Here is a 21,665-nt window from a genome sequence, read left to right as displayed (position 1 = left end):
TCCAGTGGGGATGCTATGTGACTGGTGGCACATCAGTGTAAACAGGAAGAGCTCAGTTGCTAATGATGTATTCAGACAACAAAGCTTTATCCACCAATCCTCCTTTTCCTTGGGGATCTCGATACTTTTTAAAATGGAAAGATCAAAAACCAAAATTGCTTGCTCTAAGCTTCCCCCTCTGGAAAAACAGAAGAGTCAATTCATATATTTAGCTTCATTTTATTATACTTAAAATTTAACTCATAGAAACTGGTTTATTTTTGCACGAGATTACCTCAGTTACTCATTCTGTAGGTTCAAATATTTAAATTTTGTTGAAACTTCAACTTAGTTTGAGACTTTCTGATTCCAGGTGTATAATCTCCTTACTAGCAGCTTTAAAGGGAAACTACAGTGTAGCATAAAATATCCTAACCACAATCTCTGATTACAAAAAAGAGGAAATCATTTACATGTTCTTGTGAACAGTATCAAATAGGAAGTCACCCTCATTATAGTCTGACAACATAGTTTCAGCTACAGAATAGAAACTCAGTATCAATGTATAATAAAGCAAGAGATTTTTAAATTTACACTTATTCTATTTTTAAATAGCATTTTAAAATTTGGGGAGTTAAATAGTGGAAATTTAATTTTAAAAACCCACATCTTATAAATCTCCTGTCCTTAATGTTGAGATGGTGCTGAATTATGAATTACTGTGGTTGACCTGGGTCTGGTACAGCTTAGTAAATATGAATTTGCTAGGGGATTTTGGGAGCAGCATTCCCTTAGCATCCGACAAGTGGTATCAAAAGTTACTGAGTGAGAGTGTTGAAACTGCATTTGTATGCTGACACAACTATGTACTTTGGATGTTTACTTGGGGCTCTGTGTATCTGTGCTGATCTGGAAGAACTGTCACGGTCAGTCAATGGTCAGACCACCTAGAAAACAGGCAGAAAACATACAGATGGTGGACTTGGTACTAACTGACTTGCATCAACTGACTCCTTAGGACAGCACAACAAAAAGAGCTCAGGTGAATGACTGATGAAAAGGTAAATGTTAGTCGGCCTTCAGTCTGTGCCTGTAGTCCCTTCCGAAAATATTAAGCAGGAAAAAAAACAAGTCATGAAATGCCAACAGGGCATATTTCGAGGACATATGACTCCCTGGAGATAAGTGTATAAGTACTGCAGAATAATCCTATGTGCCACTGCCACCCCAACTAATATCTAAGGAGGCTTGTGATGCTGTAGGACGGCCACTATAGCCAACACCCTTCTGCGAGAGATTTTTAGGTCACAGGGTTTCAGGGTAGCCAACACGCTGCCCTGGGGACATTTGACAGACCAAGTGCTTGAGAAGAAAAGGAAAAGAAGTCTTCATCTAGAACTGGTAGCTATACCTGCTTTATTTGCCAATCAGGATAATGCGTAGGGCCAGCATAGTTACTAAGAGAGTTTATGCTTGGGGAATTGAGGCTTATTAGGAAAAAGCATTGTATAACCTTTTTGCTGCTTGTCGGATTCTTTCAAATAAATAGCTTTGCACTGAAGAAAACTTAAGTCCAGGTTTTCACTGGCACTAATACTGTAAATTCTTCCCAGCTGTGTGGGCCAATAAAAGACCCAACTCTGTATGTTCAAATGATGAGCTGTATTTCTCATGACTACACAGGAAAATTTACTGACAGCACCAGACCAGTATAGTTATACTGGGAAAATTTCCCATGTAGACACTTATTCTGGAATAAGTGTGTTCATGCAGGGACTTATACTGCCATAACTATACCAGTATAGTTCTGCAGGTAAATTTCCCCATTTAGACAAGTCCCAAGTCATCCTACTGGACTTCCTGCTCACAAGTAGCAGTAAAACTATGGCTCGCTTCAAAACAAACAATAGCACTACTCAATTATGGAGACATAGAAACGGGTAGGTATTTCAAGAAGCTGTTTTGCAAGTGCATTTTCACAGATCCATATTTGCTACATAACGTCTATATCGGTATAAAGTATTAGAACTAATCACTACAGTTTTAAGTACTGTCCCCAGCAGAAGATGTAAGCCATTGCTCTCTATTGCCCTATGCTGTTGATACCATATAAGAAACTGCAGCTATACAATAATTATAAGAGTCAGTCTCATACAAAGGTCAGGATTACAGACCCTTTGAGTAATGATGGGGGACGGGGACAACTTGCTGTAGATAAAACAGATCAAGTATCTATAGAAACAGGCTTAATGTAAGACTCACAAGGAATTATTTAACATGAAAATAATCCATTGATCGGTTGTCACTGCCACTGATTTAGAATCTATCATTTAGATTTAGAATCTAACCTGCCCCTCTTGGGGGAGGGGGGGAGTGGGAAACAAATCAAACAGAAGAAAAAGGTAGAGAAACACCTCTTTTCATACAAGACTGTCTGAAGGTCCAATAAATGTGATATTCCAGGCTGGTACATTATAAAGAGAAGAATTTTAAACAGGCTTTGATAATTATCATTGGAGAGTAGAATCCCATTTAGTTTGCACCAAAACCAAACAGAGCAAATGTTTCTCATCTCTCCAGGATACCGTTTAGAGCCAACTCAAGCACAAATTGTGGAGTTTTACAGATAACTTTACAGCGGAATTGTTGTAACAGATCAACAAATAACGCCTGTGAAGCTAACAACAGGAAAGATATAGCCACAAAGAGAGGGTACAAGAAAGGAGGAAGAAATGACTCAGTCTTTTGAGTTATTAGCTGCACTACTCAAGGATATCACCTTTTTTGACCAGCTTCTTTTTGTTCAGTAATCATTTCAGTGAATTATAAAACTTTTTTTTTTTTAAACTGGAATGACTGGTTTACTACAAGATGGGAAACCACGTAGCTAAAAACAAGATTTAAGTCCAGCATGCACAAAGTTGCAGGACACTTCACTCCTGTCGATAACAAATGCAATTTTATCCTCTGGATGTCCATAGCTCTTTCCCTTGCTGACCAAAAATTGGCAATTTCCTCACCCTACCCTTTTATTACTGCCACTGAATGCAGCTCTGTCAGTCCTTGGACAGCAGCTTTGCATGGTTGGAGTGCATTTCATTGTTCTGCTGCTGGAGACTCTTCTTCAGTTTCTTGCTTCTCTATATGGAACTCTGGGGGAATCAGGTACTGTACCTCTTCAGTACTGATTGCCACTTTATCAGGCTGCAGCCACCGCTTTAAATGTTCCAGGGTGCTGAGGGAAAGAAGTAAGAAGTTAAATATAAGGCAGCAGTAAAAGCCAGTACTGAATTATAAAATCTGGTGGTGTTAACCCTCCACAGGCCTTTCTTCCATTTTATAGGCTCTCCTATGGGTACAGGAAGGATCTATTAACTGACTAATCTGTGTGCCAGAGAAGAAACAGGAATCCACTGTGCTCAAGAAGATGAATGTTTGGTTCCTGACATCCCCACATGATGTTTTAATGGCATCTGTAACACAAGTCAGGACACTGTCTCTAAGGGACTGCAGTTCAATATATAGAAAATGGCATCTTTCAGGAGATGGAACTAGGACCTTTGTGCTATGGAGGAGAACATGCAGTTCAAGCCAGAACAATTTCTGTTTCCTTTATCTGACCTACCTAATGAGGATGCTAATACTTAGCACTTATATAAAACTTTATTTTCAAGGGAGAGAGCTCACAGGAGCACTACAGACTAAGCATAGAAACAGAAGCCAGGAACTCAAGAGTTCTAATCTGAGCTCTGACACCAAGTCCTGCCCGGACCTGATCTTACAAGAAGTTCCTCACAGGTATCTCTCTTGCTGGAGCAGTGTGGACTTCAGTGGGGCTCTGCACAGAATCAGGAGCTGGCCTGCATGGAGCTTCTCACTCTAGGATTAGACCTAAATTTTTAGATATTTCCAAACGGAGACATATTCGGCCATATTTTCAGCATGCCTGAGCACCCACCATTCTAAATAAAGCAATTGAAGTCACAGCACCTATGAAAAGCAGGCGCAACATGTGTCAAGTTGGACACCCCAAAATTGAGCCACCCAAAATTAGTGGACTTTTAAAAATTCAGGCCTTACCCTCTTTGCCACAGTCATCCTATGTATAAGGTGGAGATATGGCTACTTTCCTGTCTCACTGAAATGCTGTAATAATATCAGTGAATTGCTCGGAAGAGGCAAAGCATTAAGTAACAATATTACTGTAATGCTGTAATTCCCACACACACACACTTCACTAGAAATCTCCAACAATTTTATTTTACTCTTTTAAAAGAAAGCTCTGCTCTATTTGCTAATGGTAATCCCTGAATCAGTCTGACTGGCGTTTCCTCATCACGTTTGTTACCTCTCTTCAGATTCATGTCCCTCCACATAAAATTCGGACTCAAACTTTTCCTGCAGGAACCTATCCCAGCATTCCTTCTTTGCTTGGGCCAGAGTATGCAGCATATCCTTGGAGGTCACTTCCTGAGACAAACCCTTAATTCTCATCAGTCTTCTCTCTGGGCGGAAGAAAAAGAAGTTTTACTGAAGAAAGAGAAAAAACAGGAGGTTATGGTGAGAGAGTTTAAATCCAAAGGGTTAGATTAACTCTACATGATTAAATGATATTTAAAAGTTAACTATTTTACTACTACTTGAAATCTGGAGGAGTGCATTCTTTTGTTTAAATCAATAGGGTTGTTTTTTAAAAATTCCATTATTGTGGATTTCTTCTTTATTTGGCTCATGTATTAACTTGTGCTCACTGTAGTTTTGACAGAGAACAACGTCATAGGAAGGAGTCAAATTGGGCCAGCTTGTGGTGGCATAACAGGCCAGTATTTCTTTTTGGAGGCTGTCATCTTGTGCTCCAGATGCTAAGTTGTCGTTTTAAGACATAAGTCTCTAGCCCTTGTGGTTGCAAAAATTGTGAAACCTTGCAACTCTGCACACAGGCTGAAACCGTAACTGTGAGGTACAAAGAGTTCCTATTAGCTGCAACAAGGTACTGACTCCGAAGCCTAGTCATAAGAACTTAAGTGTCAACTAACTATTTGACACCTGATCAAAGCACAAGAGAAGAACTGATGTCAGGACATGTAAAGTGTGCAAGAAAGAAGAGAGATAATCACATTATGAAGATCTGCGCAACTACTGTGAGTGACTTCTTTTTTTGGTCTCTTTAGTGTGCAGGACTTAGGAAAGTACCACTGGTATCTGTTTTAAGTTTTTCTCCCCCAAGCTGGACAGTGGTCACAGATCAAGAGTAAACTGCATTTCTCTCCATAAGCACACAACATATTTAACAGAATGATTAGAAGTGTCCCAAAATGTTTCACAAAGCAACAAATTAGATATGGGTAATTCAGAACACATTCCCCATTCATAGTTAAATGCAGTGGAAACTATTTTTAGAGGAGGAACAGTGGTTAACTCTGAATTATTTTTGAAAGAAGGTGTGGGATCTTTAATTCACCCATAGAAATACCCAGAAATGTGTAGAAAGGGCCTCAGTTTTAACCGTCCAGCTGAAGCTCAACCAAGCTAATTTTGCAGCTCCTCAGATTGCCAGTACTTCAGTGCACTATCAACATTGGGTACAAGTCAAATCCTCATGGGAGCCTGAGTCCAGAGTCTTTTAATTCAAAGGGATGAGTGTCATCCCCTGAGTTACAATTACATTAACAGAGATACAGAAGCCCTCACCATTCTCTCAACTTACTTTCTGACTGAAGCAAACTCAGAAATCAGAATTTTAATATCTACTCACCTAGCGATGCTAAATATGTCTCTGAATCTTTCAGAGGTGCCCAGGGCTTCAGATTTGCTTGGAAAGAACCATCTGGTTCTTCATCCTGGCTTTCTCTACTGATGTAAGAATCTGTGAAGCAATCTGTAAAAGCATCACTAAAGTCTTCTTTCTGATCTGGATCTGGCAGACAGGAACAGATTTCAGCCCAGAGGTCCTGGCTTGACCTAGTTACTACAGAGTCAACATTCTCAATCATTTTCATTATGCAGAAATCCTGAAAAAATACATGTGATGAATTGTAAGCGTCACCTGTAAAACAATGTTTCCATCTACACATGATTTTTTCCCCAGCCTTAAGTCTAAATAGATTTTAGATTTCTAGAAAGCTCCTTTCAGAAAATCACAAAGTCTTGTTTCTCACTTTCCATAAAGGGAAATTTGTACTAACAGATTGTATTTGCATACTGGGATTATGTGATCTATGCTGTATGAGTCATAATAGAATGATTCAGAAAAGCTTGCACCTCCGTCAGTTTCAAATAATCTCCAGTTTACACTATATTTTGTAAAGAGCCACGCTGATTTTGATAGGTCCATCCTGTGATTTACAGGCCATTCAGCTAAACCTGAAATTTTCAAACCAAACACTACTTCATAATGCAGCAATTCTGCCACAGTGAACAAAGTCTCAGGTTTGCCAGAGCCTAGTCACATGGACCAAAAAGGCATGATTACAAAAATCTTGTTGCTCAGGTTATGTAAATCCCAAAAAGCCAAGTGTGGCTTTTGCACACTTCATGCACATTTTATGCACATCCCCTTTCAGAGAGAGTCTAGGGCTGAGTAAATAACTGGGGGGAGGCTGCCCATCTTCCATGCAGGGCACATATTTTGCCTCGGGGGCATGGGCCAGGCATAAAAATAAAGGCTCAAAATCTCAGCAGGGTCAAGTCCAAAGGATGGTGGAGCCGCCAATGGCCTCATCATGGAGGCCCATCAGCCTCGGGGAGCTGCTACCACCTCTTGGGGGAACAGCCTCCCAGACCTTTCCCCAGCTGAAGCCAGAGGTGCGGTGACAGCCCCTCCCGGCACAGAGGCAGCAGCGACACCCCAATACCCGCAGAGCCCAAGACCCCCACCTACCTGAGTCCCTCACTGCTGCCCCCTCTTCCTTCCAGGGTAGGACGAATGGGGACGTACTGAGGTTTCTCTGACGTGTAGCCTGACCAATCAGCGAATGGAAGGGCAGCCCTGCCGTGCCAGCCATTGGCTACAGGAAAGTGCCTATTACTCCTCCTTCTGGAGAGAAGGGGCGGGAAACGTTGCGCGGTTCTTGGCATGACGCCATCTTGAAACCGGGCGGAACTTGTCCTCTTCTCATAACAAACGGAGCGCGGGAGGGCAAGTCGTTGTTACACATAGCACAGGGGTCGTGAAAGTGGGTCTGTCTGCGGTATGAGGGCTAGGGGGAGGCCCTAGTGCGCCTGCGCAGGTGAGGCTGATGCACTGACCCACTCCACTTCCGCAGGGGCAGCGCGGGGTCCTGGTCGGGTATGCTAGGGAGGGACGTAGCGTTGTCCGCCCCCTCCCCCGCCCTAAGTGGCCGTTCCCCGCGGGCTCGGTGGGCACCGGAGTCCCTGCTCCGCTGGGCGGGGCTGAGCTGCGCCGCGCCCTGCCGCCCATTGGAGAGCTCCCTTCCGCGGCCTCCCGCGGCGCCACCTGCCCGCCTCGATCCGAGCCCGGGGGGGGCGCCTCAGCTTCCTTCGCCCAGCTCTGGGGCCTCCAGCCAGTCCGGGGCGAGGGCTGCCAGCGCCGGCCGGTTCCCGCAGGCTCGAGCGGTGGGAGGGTTTGTTTTGTTTGCCTCCGATTTTAACTCGCTGGCACCGGAGTCAGAGGCTTGATTTTACAAACCCTGGTTAGTCGCTGTCTGCTGAGCGCACAGCCCGGGACCTGCCCCAGGCTGCGCGCCCGCTCCTGGGTGCAAGCGCGAAGGGAGGGAGGGAGGGAGGGAGAGAGCTGGAAACTGTCTAGCCCTCTCAGGGCCTTGCACGTTCCCTTGGCCAGTGAGACATGTGTGTTGTTTCCCAACGGGATGTTTTTATACCCCAGTGACGTGTTGCCTTGCACTGTGCTGCAGCTGCTAATCGCTGGTGGGAAAGGTCGCGGGGGGACCAAACCTCTTCGGAGAAGTGAAGGGGCAGAAGCTGTAACACATCCGCGAGCAGCGTTTACAGCTCACTTTGAAGAGTGAATCTTTAAAAGGCCCCTGGTGTAGCTAACTTTTACACTAGGGCCTCAGCCTTACAAACACCTCGGGAGTGGAGGCTGCTCCTAACTCTGAACAAACCCTTATGGTGGTTCTTCCAGAAGTTTACAGCTGACTATTGACTCAATACAGCTCTGAAACTTTATTAGGTAGAAGAAAAGTGCTGCTTTCCCTTTATGTTTAACACAGTACTGTGCTGTATTTGTTTTTTTTTTCTTTTTTTTTTTAATCTCTGCTGCTGCCTGGTTGCATACTTCCGGTTCCAAATGCAGTGTGTCCTTGACTAGTCAGTTCCTAACGCTGGTATTCCTACTGGTTCTACTGTAATAACTTGCCACTGATCATGCTCTGATTCTTATATGCGTAAACTGATTGTGTAATTAAGCAACCTGTAGTTAGGTGGAGAACGCTGTAAGTAATAATCAGCAATATTCTCAGGGGGAATCTTCTGACAAATTAGTATGTTACATAACATCTTGAATCCCTGCTGTTGCTTTCACTTATCCCATTCCAGTGTTGCCATGTGTTCTCCAGGTGCACCCTTTAAAACTAACAAACTTTTGATTAATATTAAAGAGTGGGGTTTTTTTTAGTTATTTTAAGTTCTGTAAAGAGATGGAAAAACATTTTTATCACTTAAGTATGGAGTAGTTTGTCACACATGCACCCTTGCCTTAAGGCTTTCTCTTTTAGGAAAATTCCCACAGTCCATTAATTCTCAGCTCCACAACGCAATAGCATCTATAGTTATGCAAGTTAAAATAAGTGAGGTACTGACATAGTTTGTGATCTGAAGATTCATTGCTTGTAGGGGTATAGAAGGCATTTCCTCCTCTGCCCCTAATGCACAGCACAGCACAATTGATTGGGGTGCATTTAAGGGGCCTTGTCTTGAAGAAACCAGTTTTGGCCATTGCTGCTGGTCAGATACCAGATCAGATGGAGTCAGTGGACTGATCTTATTCCTATCTAGGGAGTGGTTGCTTTTTCACATTGACTTCAAATAAACCACAGTCATAGAATCATAGAATATCAGGGTTGGAAGGGACCTCAGGAGGTCATCTAGTCCAACCCCCTGCTCAAAGCAGGACCAATCCCCAATTTTTGCCCCAGATCCCTAAATGGCCCCCTCAAGGATTGAACTCGCAACCCTGGGTTTAGCAGGCCAATGCTCAAACCACTGAGCTATCCCTCCCCTTACCACGATTTGAGGACTTCAGTAGCTCAGACATAGGTGAGAGGTTTTTCGCAGGAGTGGGTGGGTGAGATTCTGTGGCCTGCGTTGTGCGGGGGTCAGACTAGATGATCATAATGGTCCCTTCTGATCTTAATATCTATGAATCTATAATTGTACATCAGAATTAAGGATTCATTCCCAGTACATGTCACAGTGGGACTGCCTTCAGTCTTCTCCCATCTGATTTTCTTTAACATCTTTTAAAACCAGTGGGGCAGGGGAGAGGAAATCTCTCAGCTGAACAAATGCTAGTCAACTTTCATATTGCAAGTAAAGTTTTAAAACTGAAAATAAATAATCCACCTCACCCTTGTAATATTAACTGACATCACATTTATACCATTTCAGCGCTGCATTCTGCACCATGGAGATCTGTACTTTAATCACAAAATATTATATGTTAAAGCATTAATTTCACTACTATTCAATATTAAGCTCCACTTGTGATTTCTACAGAATGAGTAAAATCTTTATGGCAAAAGGAATAACTGAAAAAATTAATAATCTCTAGAAATCCTGTATGGGTATCGATATTATTTTGTTATGAGTTTCGGGCAGAGGTAACCTGGAGTTAGCCAGATATAATAAGTCACAAAAGTAATTCTTTCTTTTACTTGCCTGTGATAAATCCTAGAGCTAGGTTATAAGATTTCATTTAAAACAACTCATGATTTGTGTGAGACTGTTCTTTCTGTAGGGGAAAAAAATGGTCTGAAAAAAGAGTTTGATGTTCTGTGAGTGAATTTGACCCTAAAGATGTCCTTGGAAGAAAGGCTATAGACGTGCAAAATATCCTCTGCCTATGGCCGTGAGCCTGGAGTTTTGGGTCACCCTTCTGCCAATCATGGTACAACCTGGAGAGAGTAATGGTCTCTCTTTTGAGGTGAGAAGGGAATTCCTCACTCTCACTTTTTTGAGAGGAAGGTGTCCTTGAAAACTAAACTTGTCTCTGGGTGGTCAATAAAGTATGTCAAGGAACAGGTAGCGGACATGGAGAACTTGTTACTAGCTCAACGCTATTTGTAATTTTCAGTTTTAACAGGATCCTGCAGTAAGCCCTGGTGGGGATGAGGGCAGAGTTGGGCATTCCCCTTGCCTTTCCCAGCATTCTGGGTCAGACCAAGGCAGAAAGCCATGTTTTAGCCTTCTCTTTGCTTTTTCCATCTCTTACTTGACTGCATGTCGCTTCCTTTTCATCATTGTTTGCATATGTAGATCACACTGGTCATGAAAGTTGAGTAATTATAGAGACCCTATGGTTTAATTCTAATTTCCCTTTGCTTTGAGGGCAGGGGATGGGAATGACTGACCAGTACAGAAGGCTGTATGTAACTGTGATTGAGAAGTACAAAGATTTAAAGGTTATTCCCCCTTACTAAATGTACAGATAGCAGAAGGTTCAGAGATATGAAAATCCACCCTGGCAAAGACTCTACATCTACCTAGCAGCCATCTATAAAGTAAAATTTGGACTCTCAAAGCTGCAATCTTTAATGGCTTCCATCAGTCCACACATCAAGAGCATTAAATCCACTTAAAGTAAAAGCTGGACAACTGATATTCTGCAAACTGTTGTGGCATGTGGGAGAAAAAAGTCAAAATCAGGATGATGTGGTGGTATTTTAGTGAAAATAGGTGTTTGAGCTCCAGTACCCTGGCCAAACTCCTATTTATCTCGCTTATGTCTTTTCTGCTTAGGTTCCCTCTGTAGCTTTGGTTGGATTCATTCTTTACTTCGTGTCCTAAATTGGTGTGTGGCTGTGACATTACACATGGTATAATCTGGACTGTTGAACAGCTGTGTCCCCTCAGTTCTCCAGCCTGAGGTGGCTTTTATACTGCTCTGCTGTGAAAGCAACCACTCTTGGTCTGGCCTCACATATATTCCCAGCTATATTATATGAGTGCCATGGCCAGCTATACTTGAATTACACTGCAGAGCAACGCCAGCAAATTCCCAGTCCCAGACTTTTCCCCAGAAATGTGCATCTTATACTGCCCAGCCCTCTCCTGGATAATACAAGCTCATATAAAATCTATCATTTTATTAATAGAAAATGATATGCAGAAATCCTTTTATCCCAAGTGAAGTTTCCTAAACACTTCAATCCAAGCATACTGATTTGAGTAAAACAACTTTATTAACTTCATGGGGGGGGATAGGTCAGTGGTTTGAGCATTGCCCTGCTAAACCAAGGGTTGTGAGTTCAATCCTTGAGGGGGCCATTTAGGGATCTGGGGCAAAAATTGGGGATTGGTCCTGCTTTGAGCAGGGGGTTGGATTAGATGACCTCCTGAGGTCCCTTCTAACCCTGATATTCTATGACTAAACTACAGAAAGATTTTAAGTGACTACAAGTAATGAGGCATAAAAATAATAATTGGATACAAATAATTTTTTATCCAATTATGACAAAATTTAGCACACTCTTGGAAAAAGGAATGAACATAAAAGTGCAGAGTGTCACAGTGGCATTGCTGTATATTGTTACACAGGGTGATAGGTTTAAGGTGTAGTTCTACTCTGAAAGGTTACTGAAATAACATTGTAGGTTTCTTGTTTGTCTTGATACTTCTGCATCAAATGTGCTTAATTTACAGGTCAGAGTCTCTTCCAACACCCAGTCCTGCAAACTCAGCGTAGGCTCTGACAATCAATCTGGGTTTTTACCATCTTGCACATCATCATTAGCAAAAATAGCTCTTCAGGCCAAATTAAGCTCAGTGACATCTGTGCACTACATTGAAGGGGAAGGGATTGCACAAGCATTGCTACCTCACAGACATCATTACAGCAGAATCTGAAGACAGTAGGTTGCACTGATATCACTGGCTGGAAGTTAGAAAAAAATTCTGGTGCATATCATGGAACAGGAACTGCAGCTCACTCTCCCATTGCTGTGTTGGCTTTGAGAGACTAAAAGGATTACAAGCTAATAAAAACTTATGTGCTGACTCTAATGTTAAAAAAAGTACAGTACAACTGACCACATATACACAAGGAGTAAGAAAATGCCATTACGCTCTTCAAAGCAGAACTGTACTTGAAGTAGCTCCCCAGTAATCAGGGGACTGTTATAAAGCCCTTAAATGACACAGATTCCTCCCCACTTCCTTGAATTTTGAGAAGCAATTTTTAGTTGCTGCAAAATATAGAAATGCAGGAGCTGTGTTTATGTGCTATAATAGTCTGTATACTTATAGACTTGTGTAGCAATAGTGTTTAGTTTTTTCCTTCTTTAGACATTCAAGTTGTGTTTGTAATGTTGGTTAATTTTTTAATTAAAGAAAATGAATTTAAGGGCTTATGTGAGTCCAGGGACATCTTCATATCTTCGGAATGGGTGAATCTTCAAAAACAGAGGTCACTGTTGGTCATAACACAGAGAAGTGCAAAAAAGTGATAACTGGATACAGAACCTTTTATTTCTATACTGCTAGTTAGAATCCAGCCCAGGTTAGTGGTGACAGAAAGCTGTTGCCATGTGTGTTTGGGCATTTAATTCCATATTCTCTGGGAATAAGTGTCCACATCATATGAACAATCATCAGTTAGCCCTAACTGACATCTCTGTTCCTAAACTGAAGTACCCTTTTATTCATGGAGGTGCTTTCTCTAGGTCCACATTAAGACGTGTTGGCAAAGAAATATGAGGAATTCTTGCATTGCAGCAATCCGTGCTCTGTCTGTTGTTTGGTCAGAGGGCTTGATTCTTCAGGGTTGGTAATGAGGCACATCATGTAACATAAATGTAGTGGTTGCTAAAATTGTTTAATGGCTATAGGATGTGTATATCATTTTAATCTTGGCCATTTGTGACTGGGAAGGATTTGAGTTTTGCTGGGTGTTATCCGAGCTTGTTTTAAAGTCTGTCTGTCTCTCTCTCTTGCTTTCTGCACCCTCTTCCCCCCCCTCCCCCAATGACTGGCATGCAAGGCCTGGGAGGCCACTGTGCATTTCTGAGACATGAGCCGTGTGCTGCAGTGTGCTATATTTACTGTGCTCATGGGACTGTTGCTCACAAGAACCATGGCCTGGACTTCAAGTGGGAAAACACATGCTGAGCTACTCAACAATCTTTACAGTGAGTACCACCAGCAGCCCCTCAGGGCTCACATTTAAAGCTGATAATGAAACTTCTCAGTACTTTAACAGTTGTAGGTTTGATTTTCACATTAGACTGAGTGGGATTGTAATCCATCATTCTAAAATGTCCTGCAGTAGTCTTGGCACTTTTATCTTCAGCCACTTCAGAATCTGGATGTCACAGCCTGAAACTGTTCTGTTTCTAATCCTAAACAGGACAGGATGCTAGGATTAGTAGGAAAAACTATCCAGACCCAAAGTCTCTCATATGTGTCACTTATTTGGGTATGTGCAAAACACCTCTTGTATGATTCTGAAATCAATTACATAGAGCATAGGGAGACTGAAGCTGATATAACTGACTTTTACAGTCAGTGCTCTATGCGGTTAACTCCAATGAGCTGTTCTGGGACTAGAATAGTTATTGGTATTCCCACTCCATTTTGGGCAAATGATTTGGGTTGTAACGGTAATAGCTTTGAATTCCCCTGTTGCTAGAGCCACACAGCTGTTCTCTCAGCGGGAGTTACTGCAGAGAAATTAGGAATGAAGGAACTGTGAACTTCTCTGCAGTCATTCTCCTTAACTTCATAATTTTACATCCTGCCAAGGTGCCTTAATATGACTTGAAGAAACCACGTAAGAGGGTCAGAGTGTAATTAAATCTGTCCATTTGGTCCTTTGCCTCTTTGCTGATACTGCCAAGTGTGTTGCTTGGTAATGCAGGCACTTGCCTGCTAGGAACTGACCTGAGATTGTCAACTTATTTGATGCAGGGCATCAAACTGCTATTGGAGGGTAGCTACTTTTACTCACTAGTTACCTGGGATAGATGTGAACCACAAACCTGGAGACATGCAAGTAGCTCTATTGCCTATCCCTCCCAAACCCTCCACTGCCTCTGTCCAAACCTGAATATGTTACAGTACTAAATAGCTGAAATCTTTCTTTCTGTGGTTTTTTTTATTTAAGAAAATGGAGTGATTAAATCTCAACGGGTCTTGGATGTGTTAATGGCCACAGATAGAGCCCACTACACCAAGTATTTCCCATACATGGATTCTCCTCAGTCAATAGGTAAGAAATTTGTAGCGGATTGACACTTTTATGGTGTGTGTAATGGCTGCACTAATCTCAGTGATTGAACAGTGGAGGGAAGACACAGGGTGAGTTTGTACGTCTTGGTTTACAACGCTAGCAAGTCTTGCCTATATGGAATAGTGTCAAGAATGGGAAAGAGGAACATTTCATGTGCACTCTTACTGCTGGCTCATCAAGAAGAGTATCAGCATGAGACTACTTGAGGGTTTCTTTGGGAGAAACAGAAAAAGGATCTGCCCTTTGGAGGCTGGGAATGCTCAGATGTGATCATGGGGCCACTATATTTAAAGAACAAAACTCTTTATGAAGCATAGGAAGATTAGCCCTGATGGTTGGTAGACCATTGTTTCTTGACACAAGGTATGTCTACATTTAGGGCAGTGTATGGTATACTGACACTTGCATGTCCCGCTGGCATGGGTGGGCAAGTAGAGTGCCCAGTATGTCTGAACTCTAGGCTATATACCTTACCAGCTCACGTCTACACGGCTGTTTTTAGCAGTGTAGTGTCCTGTTGTTGGAGCATTTCCCTGCTGTAGTGAAAGGCTCCGGCAGCTCCCCTCCACCCAAGCCTTTCTTTGCTGCCTCCCCGACTGCAGCCTTTCATTGCTGCATGTAGCTACACACTGTAGTGGCAAGTGTGGATACAGGCTGCAGTGAAAGCAGGCTGCAGCTACATGTGTAGTGAGTGTATGCTACACACTGCTCAAAAAGCCATTGGTGTGAATTTCAGAAGTGCCCACAAATCCAGTTGACTTCAGTAGGAGTTGTGTTGTGCATACTCAGTACCTTTGAGAATAGTCATTTGTGAGCCAGAAAAGAGGAAATCCTTAAAACATCTGTAGATCCAAAAATCAAATAGATAAATGCAAACAGTGTAAACTCAAAGGAGAAAATAGTAAACAGTATTTCTGTATGCCCTGAGTAAAGTATTTGGTGCTCTCAGGAACTGGATTGTGATACTTAGAGTGAAAGCCTCCTGGAAATAACTTTTTCCTTCCACATGCAAAGTCAGAAAATGGGATTTTTTTTTAAAAAAAAGGATAGCTCCAAGATAATAGGAAAAATCCTGACTCTGCAATAAAATCCATGGCACCTATCACCTTGAATCACAAGGCATGTTTGAATTGGGGGAGGGGATGTTAGGGAAAATAAAAAATTTGGGGTTAGGCTGTAGAATTCCTGCATTTGACGGATGAAGCCATTTTGTGACTTGCTCGTTCATGAATACAGGTGTCCGAGGGGTAGCCATATTAGTCTGTATCAGCAAAAACAACAAGGAGTCCTTGTGGAAAAATACAGTCCTACTGTATTTTTCCCTCCATGCACCTGATGAAGTGGGTTATAGCCCACGAAAACTTATGCCCAAATAAATTTGTTAGTCCCTAAGGTGCCACAAGGACTCCTCATTCATGAATGTCCACATTAACTGAATAGTTTCCATGAAAATATTATGAATGGTACATATAACTGATATGACTGCAGCTAAACACTACACCCACACTTTTGTTTTAGTATTACTCCGTTCTACGGGACAGGTCTTTTCCCTAAGTCACAAGGCATAGTAACCATACTTCACATTGATATTTCACCCATGCACACTCAGCCCTGAAAGCTTCCCTCGCAACGTGGTCTAAATCAACATTTTAAATAAACTGAAGCTGAAATCTCTCTCACTGCGGTATCACAGCACAGACATCTAAATTTCCTCCAGACACATACATCTGTAGCACGGGCAGATAGTGTTTGTAGCTTTTCCTCCTCCTTTCCTGAAATCTTGAGGGGTGAACCTTGAATTATTATTATCCATTCTGAGACTTCTCCCTGCTGCCTCCACTACCACCTCTCTGTTGATTTCTCAGACAACTTATTTTTCTACACCAAGCATATTGAAATATCTGTTTGATTTTTTTTTTTGGTCTTCTATTTTGAGCTTATCCACTTTGTGGCTTAATGCTAGACGATTTGTGGTATTACAGTACTTAACTATTTTTGGTGGCTATTACCTCCCCCCGCCCCTCCCCTTCCTTATGAACAAACTTGTAACAGGTCAATTCTGTGCTCAGAATTCTTATTGATTGGAGTGGTTGCAAAAGTGGGCTCTAAGCAACAGAACTGTGTTGGTTGTGAATGAGCCTGAAAAGTTGTGTTGATTGGAACACTTAGGTGGTGATTGGAACAGTCAGGACCTGAAATATTGTTTTGCTGTCATTAACACCCCCTAGAGGAGGTAGTTTAAGTCAGTACATGGTCTCAGATAGGAGGGAGAACAGAAAAGGTTTGCAATATTGAAAGAAAAATAAAAACAAACTGCTTTTAAAGTAGTTAATAGTAATTATTCAGACATGGTCATAATTTCATACTACTTGTGTTTAACTGTCAGTGGTTTCTTTTCAGGATATAAGGCTACAATCAGTGCACCCCATATGGTAAGATAAACTTTCCATTCTATTCATAGCTTTAATTTAAAGGTAGCTTTAATTTAAAAGATGTAATAGCAAGTTGACATAGGTCTTATATGCTTGAGCATTGGACACTGTCTTGTACCACATGTCATTTATTACTGGTGTCCTGTACAACTGTGTGAAATGCTTACAAACAGTTTTAAGGAAGGACAGTCAACCTTGAACAATTACTTTAAACAATAACTCTGTCTTATGAAGGCTAATAATTGAAGTTTTCTATTTTTTCAAGAGATCCTCTTCTTCACAAGCCAGATATTTTCTGCTAAACATTCCACTAGTGAAATCCATATCCCTAACAACTTTCGAAAGTGCTGTCATCAGAATGATTTTACAAACTCAACATTGGGACACCACTGCAAAATGAGTCATGGGAAGGAAAAAGTTCTGTTTTAAACATAATATGCTTGCACACTTAGCACAGTTCTGACTGGAAAAACTGGGGGAGGGGCATGAGAGAAATTAATATCTCTGTGTGAAAGTGTGCATCATGATATCATCTTGTTGGTGTTATCCCCATAGCATGCCCATGCTCTGGAGTTGCTGAAGGATCAGCTAGTGGAAGGAGCAAAGGCCCTGGATGTGGGATCAGGAAGTGGTTACCTCACAGCTTGCTTCGCTAGAATGGTGAGCAAAGTACAAGATTTGCTTCTTTGCTTGAGATAAATATGAAGAGAAGTAATCTGCTTCTTAAAGCAAGCTATTGTGGTTTTTCTCCCCAGATCAGCTTAAACAAGAGATAAATGTGATCCTTCCAGTCAGTTTGAGTATAAACAGATGGTGTATCTGCCAACAGAAGTATGATCTAGTAGACAGATTAACCCAGTATACACTGAAAAGGGAGTGAATTAAGTGCCATATACAGAAACGGTCACTTTCTGACTTTCACTTGCTTTGTTGAACTTAAGAAACATACTCTACAGAAAATGACTTAATGAAAAGAGTTTCTGAAAATAGACTCTTAGAGCACTAGAAGATTGCCCACGACACTCTCTTACCAGGGAATTGGTCACATTTTCAAAAAGAAATCCTGACAAGGAAGGCTTTTGGTTCCTCTTCCCAATCCACCTGTAGCGGATGCCTACATCTTTCCTAATGAATGCTGATTAGGAATCCCGATAGACTGGGCTAGTCATCTTTTGGGTAAGCGTGTGTGTGTGTACGTACGTGCACACATCATACACACACATACATGTTACCTGAAAGATGACAAGCCCAGTCTATGCGGATTCCTAATCAACAAGAAGCAATGGGCTTAAATTGCAGCAAGGAAGGTTTAGGATGGACATTAGGAAAAGCTTCCTAACTCTCAGGGTGGTTAAGCACTGGAATTGCCTAGGGAGGTTGTGGAATCTCCATCAGTGGAGATTTTTAAGAACAGGTTAGACAAACACCTGTCAGGAATGGTCTAGATAATACTTAGTCCTGCCATGAGTGCAGGGGACTAGACTAGATGACCTCTCAAGGTCCCTTCGAGTCCTATGATTCTGTAAACAGGATTACCCATCATTAAAACTAACTTAATACAGAATTTGCACCTCCTAATCCGATATTCCCCATAATAGACAAGTCCCTGGAAATTCTCTCTAATCCTTCCACTGCAACAGTAAAACACCCTGTAAAATGCACAATCTCTGTATGCACATAATGAAGCATCTGTCTGTTTTCAGGTGAGTCCCACAGGGAAAGCAGTAGGCATAGAACATATTGAAGAGCTGGTCCATGAATCCATTAGAAATGTCAGAGAAGATGATCCAACTCTGCTCACTTCTGGACGTGTGAAATTTCTTGGTGAGCTCTGTAGCCCATGACCTTGGTGTTTCATTTCTGTACCTGAATGCATTGTAGTCTGGCAGTGCTTAGCCCTTGCTGTTTCTGGAGACCTGCCTTTCTATGGTTGGCATAATTTTCTTAGTACTCAGGTACTGGTCACAGTAGTATTAATTAAGAAACTGTTTTTCTGTTGAATAACTAAATTTCCACATGTAAGTGCAAATTAAAGGTTAGGTGGCTAATAGCACTGACTGAAGCCATATATAATGTAGGCAGGTGCCCTTCAATTGATCCTTCTCCAAGCAGCTCTTTCAATACAACTTTGTCCTTATAGGTGTGCAACAACTCTTTTATGTCAGTACTAATCTTTTAAGTAAAGATTGCAGTTAATACCAATTAACTGGGTTTGGTTTTTGACTGTATCTCCATTGGAAACTACCAACTCTGATGTGATGGGCTATTAGATGGGGTGAGATCCGAGTTACCCAGGAAAGAATTTTCTGTAGTATCTGGCTGATGAATCTTGCCCATATGCTCAGGGTTTAGCTGATCGCAATATTTGGGGTCAGGAAGGAATTTTCCTCCAGGGCAGATTGGAAGAGGCCCTGGAGGTTTTTCGCCTTCCTCTGTAGCATGGGGCCCGGGTCACTTGCTGGAGGATTCTCTGCTCCTTGAAGTCTTTAAACTACGATTTGAGGACTTCAATAGCACAGATGTAGGTGTGAGGTTTTTTTGTAGGAGTGGTGGGTGAAATTCTGTGGCCTGCATTGTGCAGGAGGTCAGACTAGATGATCATAATGGTCCCTTCTGACCTAAATATCTCTGAATCTATAACCCATCAAATTTAAACCTATGTCTCTGGAGTCCTGTGTCTGCACTAACCTCCTTTGTCACGTAGGGTCCGTCCCAGCTTTGGTTCTTCCTTCCTCTAATGGTGTTGCCTGTTTCCAAAATCTATCTTCCTTTAAAAATTAACTTTATAGAGCAGCCTGTCTTAGTAGGCTTCTTGTAGAAATCCAAATTGCCAACACAACTGACATACAAAAGCCTTCCTCGCATACCTTTCAAGTGAAAGGAAAGATAGAGGGCTCTCTAGGTTGAGTTGCCACATGAACAAGCATCTTCATTGCACATTCCCTCTCTGCAGTTGGAGATGGCAGGCAGGGATACCCTGAAGAAGCACCTTATGATGCCATCCATGTTGGAGCAGCAGCAGACACTGTACCAAAGGAGGTAAGAATGAACAGACATGTCGTCTGTCTGCATTCATTCCCTCGCACCCGTGGCTGTAACAGAACTGGAATAGCTTCCTTTCTGTTCTGTGTGAAACTGGCAAACCTGTAAATGCCTTTGGTGGACATAGTAGACCTCATAATCAGCTTTACTTTTGTCTTTCTTTCCTTGTTTAAACTGTTTCGGGTCCTTGCTGATATTGACTCTTCTGTTTGCCAGTTGCTGAAACAGTTGAAGCCAGGTGGCCGGTTGATCTTGCCAGTTGGGCCTGCAGGTGCAAACCAGGTTCTGATGCAGTATGACAAAAACAGTGATGGGCAAATCGTGGAAACACAACTGATGGGCGTGATCTATGTTCCCCTGACAGATAAGGAGAAGCAGTGGTCTCGGTAAAAAATATGTTTCCCTGATTGTAATTTGTCTTTTGTTCCACTTGCCCTTATTACTGGCATGATGTTGACAGACGCTCATTCCTCCAGAATCCGCTGGCTGAAAGATCCATCCCCAGAATCCTAGCAGGTGCAGCCAGCAAGACGAACGGAAGGGGCATACATCCTCGGGCACAGCAAGAGAACTGTGTGCATTTCCTTGTATTTTAGAGACTAAAGAATAATGGAGATTGCTAGCTTCCATCACAATCTAGCCTTTTGTTTTCATAAATATTCTATTCATGTGCATTATCATTGTAAAGGAAGATTCTGAATTTATCCATAGCAGTAACACAGTTGCCTTTTTTTCCACCCATAGGGATGAAGTCTGACAGAGTGTCATTTACAAAAAGCTCATGAAACAGTTCCTGAAGAAGCAACTATAGATGTGTATGGCTTTGCTTTATAAATCAATTTTTTTTTTTAAAACTTGGACACATCACAGAGGCCTTTTTTTTTTTTTTTTTTTTTTAAAGAACTCAATACGGAGGAGTGAGAGAAGAATATTCCTCCAGATCAATCAGCACCCAGTTCCTAAGCTGTGGAGATTTTGTCTGATTTCCTCCTGGACTGAGTAAAACCAGATAAGCCCAGTTGTCCTCTTTGGTCGGCTCCACATGCAATATCTATGTAAATAAAGAATGGAGAATGTGCAATACTGTCTCAGATTTGAGAATTCATTTGTATTGTACTTGATTAAATGGTAGTGCATTATATTCATCACTTGCTCATCAGATGCTTGAAGAAAAATTACGATATGTATGTGATCTGTTTAATCTTAACATACAGAACTCCTCACTTAACGTTGTAGTTATGTTCCTGAAAAATGTGACTTTAAGTGAAACGATATTAAGTGAATCCAATTTCCCCATAAGAATTAATGTAAATGGGAGGGGGGGTTAGGTTCCAGGGAAATTTTTTTTTGCCAGACAAAAGGCATTATACACATTTTAAACAAGCAATTTAATACTACAATCATTGCTGAGTATGAAGCTTGGTTGAGGTGGTGGAGTCAGAGAATGGAAGAGGGTAGATTGTCTGGCTGCTCCTCTTGCTGAACTTTCTGAACTCGAAAAAACACATCTAGAGATTGTTGTTTTGCTTTCCTCTTTTTTTCTTGGTAAATTTTTTTTTGCAAGTCATTAGATGACCAACTCCCCTAATCACTTTGGATCTGCGTTCCCGGTCAGGATCGTCATCACTCAGGATTTGCAAGCCAGCTTCAATCATTTGGAAAGCTTCAGAAAGATGTTTGGCAGTCAAATTTCGATGGCTTGGTGGTTGTTCTACTTCTTGGCCCTCTTCTTCCATTGCTCTCATCACCTCTAGTTGCATCAGATCTTCACTGGTTAGCTCTTCTCC

The 21,665-nt window shown here is 41.8% G+C and overlaps 2 protein-coding genes across 5 annotated transcripts; one reads left to right on the top strand and one right to left on the bottom strand.

Moving 5' to 3' along the window:
- Positions 1 to 203: 203 nt before the first annotated feature.
- Positions 204 to 7,430, bottom strand: CCDC32 (coiled-coil domain containing 32). Its single transcript, XM_073348775.1, has 4 exons — positions 6,860 to 7,430; positions 5,735 to 5,990; positions 4,328 to 4,484; positions 204 to 3,214 (listed from the first exon to the last, which is right to left on the bottom strand). The coding sequence occupies exons 2-4, from the start codon at positions 5,976 to 5,978 to the stop codon at positions 3,076 to 3,078; spliced, it is 540 nt and encodes a 179-aa protein (XP_073204876.1). The 5' UTR covers positions 5,979 to 5,990; positions 6,860 to 7,430; the 3' UTR covers positions 204 to 3,075.
- Positions 7,040 to 20,959, top strand: LOC140913078 (protein-L-isoaspartate(D-aspartate) O-methyltransferase-like). 4 transcript variants are annotated; one of them, XM_073348771.1, is made up of 9 exons: positions 7,040 to 7,208; positions 13,157 to 13,304; positions 14,279 to 14,383; positions 16,805 to 16,836; positions 17,392 to 17,496; positions 18,540 to 18,660; positions 19,790 to 19,875; positions 20,095 to 20,264; positions 20,623 to 20,959. In XM_073348771.1, exons 2-9 carry the CDS (start codon positions 13,187 to 13,189, stop codon positions 20,633 to 20,635), a joined length of 750 nt encoding a protein of 249 aa, XP_073204872.1. In that variant the 5' UTR covers positions 7,040 to 7,208; positions 13,157 to 13,186; the 3' UTR covers positions 20,636 to 20,959. The 4 variants fall into 4 exon arrangements, with proteins under 4 accessions (XP_073204872.1, XP_073204873.1, XP_073204874.1 ...); XM_073348772.1 differs by lacking the exon at positions 7,040 to 7,208 and adding an exon at positions 7,260 to 7,631; XM_073348773.1 differs by lacking the exon at positions 7,040 to 7,208 and adding an exon at positions 7,789 to 8,131.
- Positions 20,960 to 21,665: the final 706 nt, after the last annotated feature.

Source organism: Lepidochelys kempii, chromosome 6, assembly GCF_965140265.1.
Source record: "Lepidochelys kempii isolate rLepKem1 chromosome 6, rLepKem1.hap2, whole genome shotgun sequence".
Classification (NCBI taxonomy): Eukaryota; Metazoa; Chordata; order Testudines; family Cheloniidae; genus Lepidochelys; species Lepidochelys kempii.
Note: the sequence above shows the minus strand (reverse complement) of the source record. Positions and strands in the feature narration are given on the sequence as shown.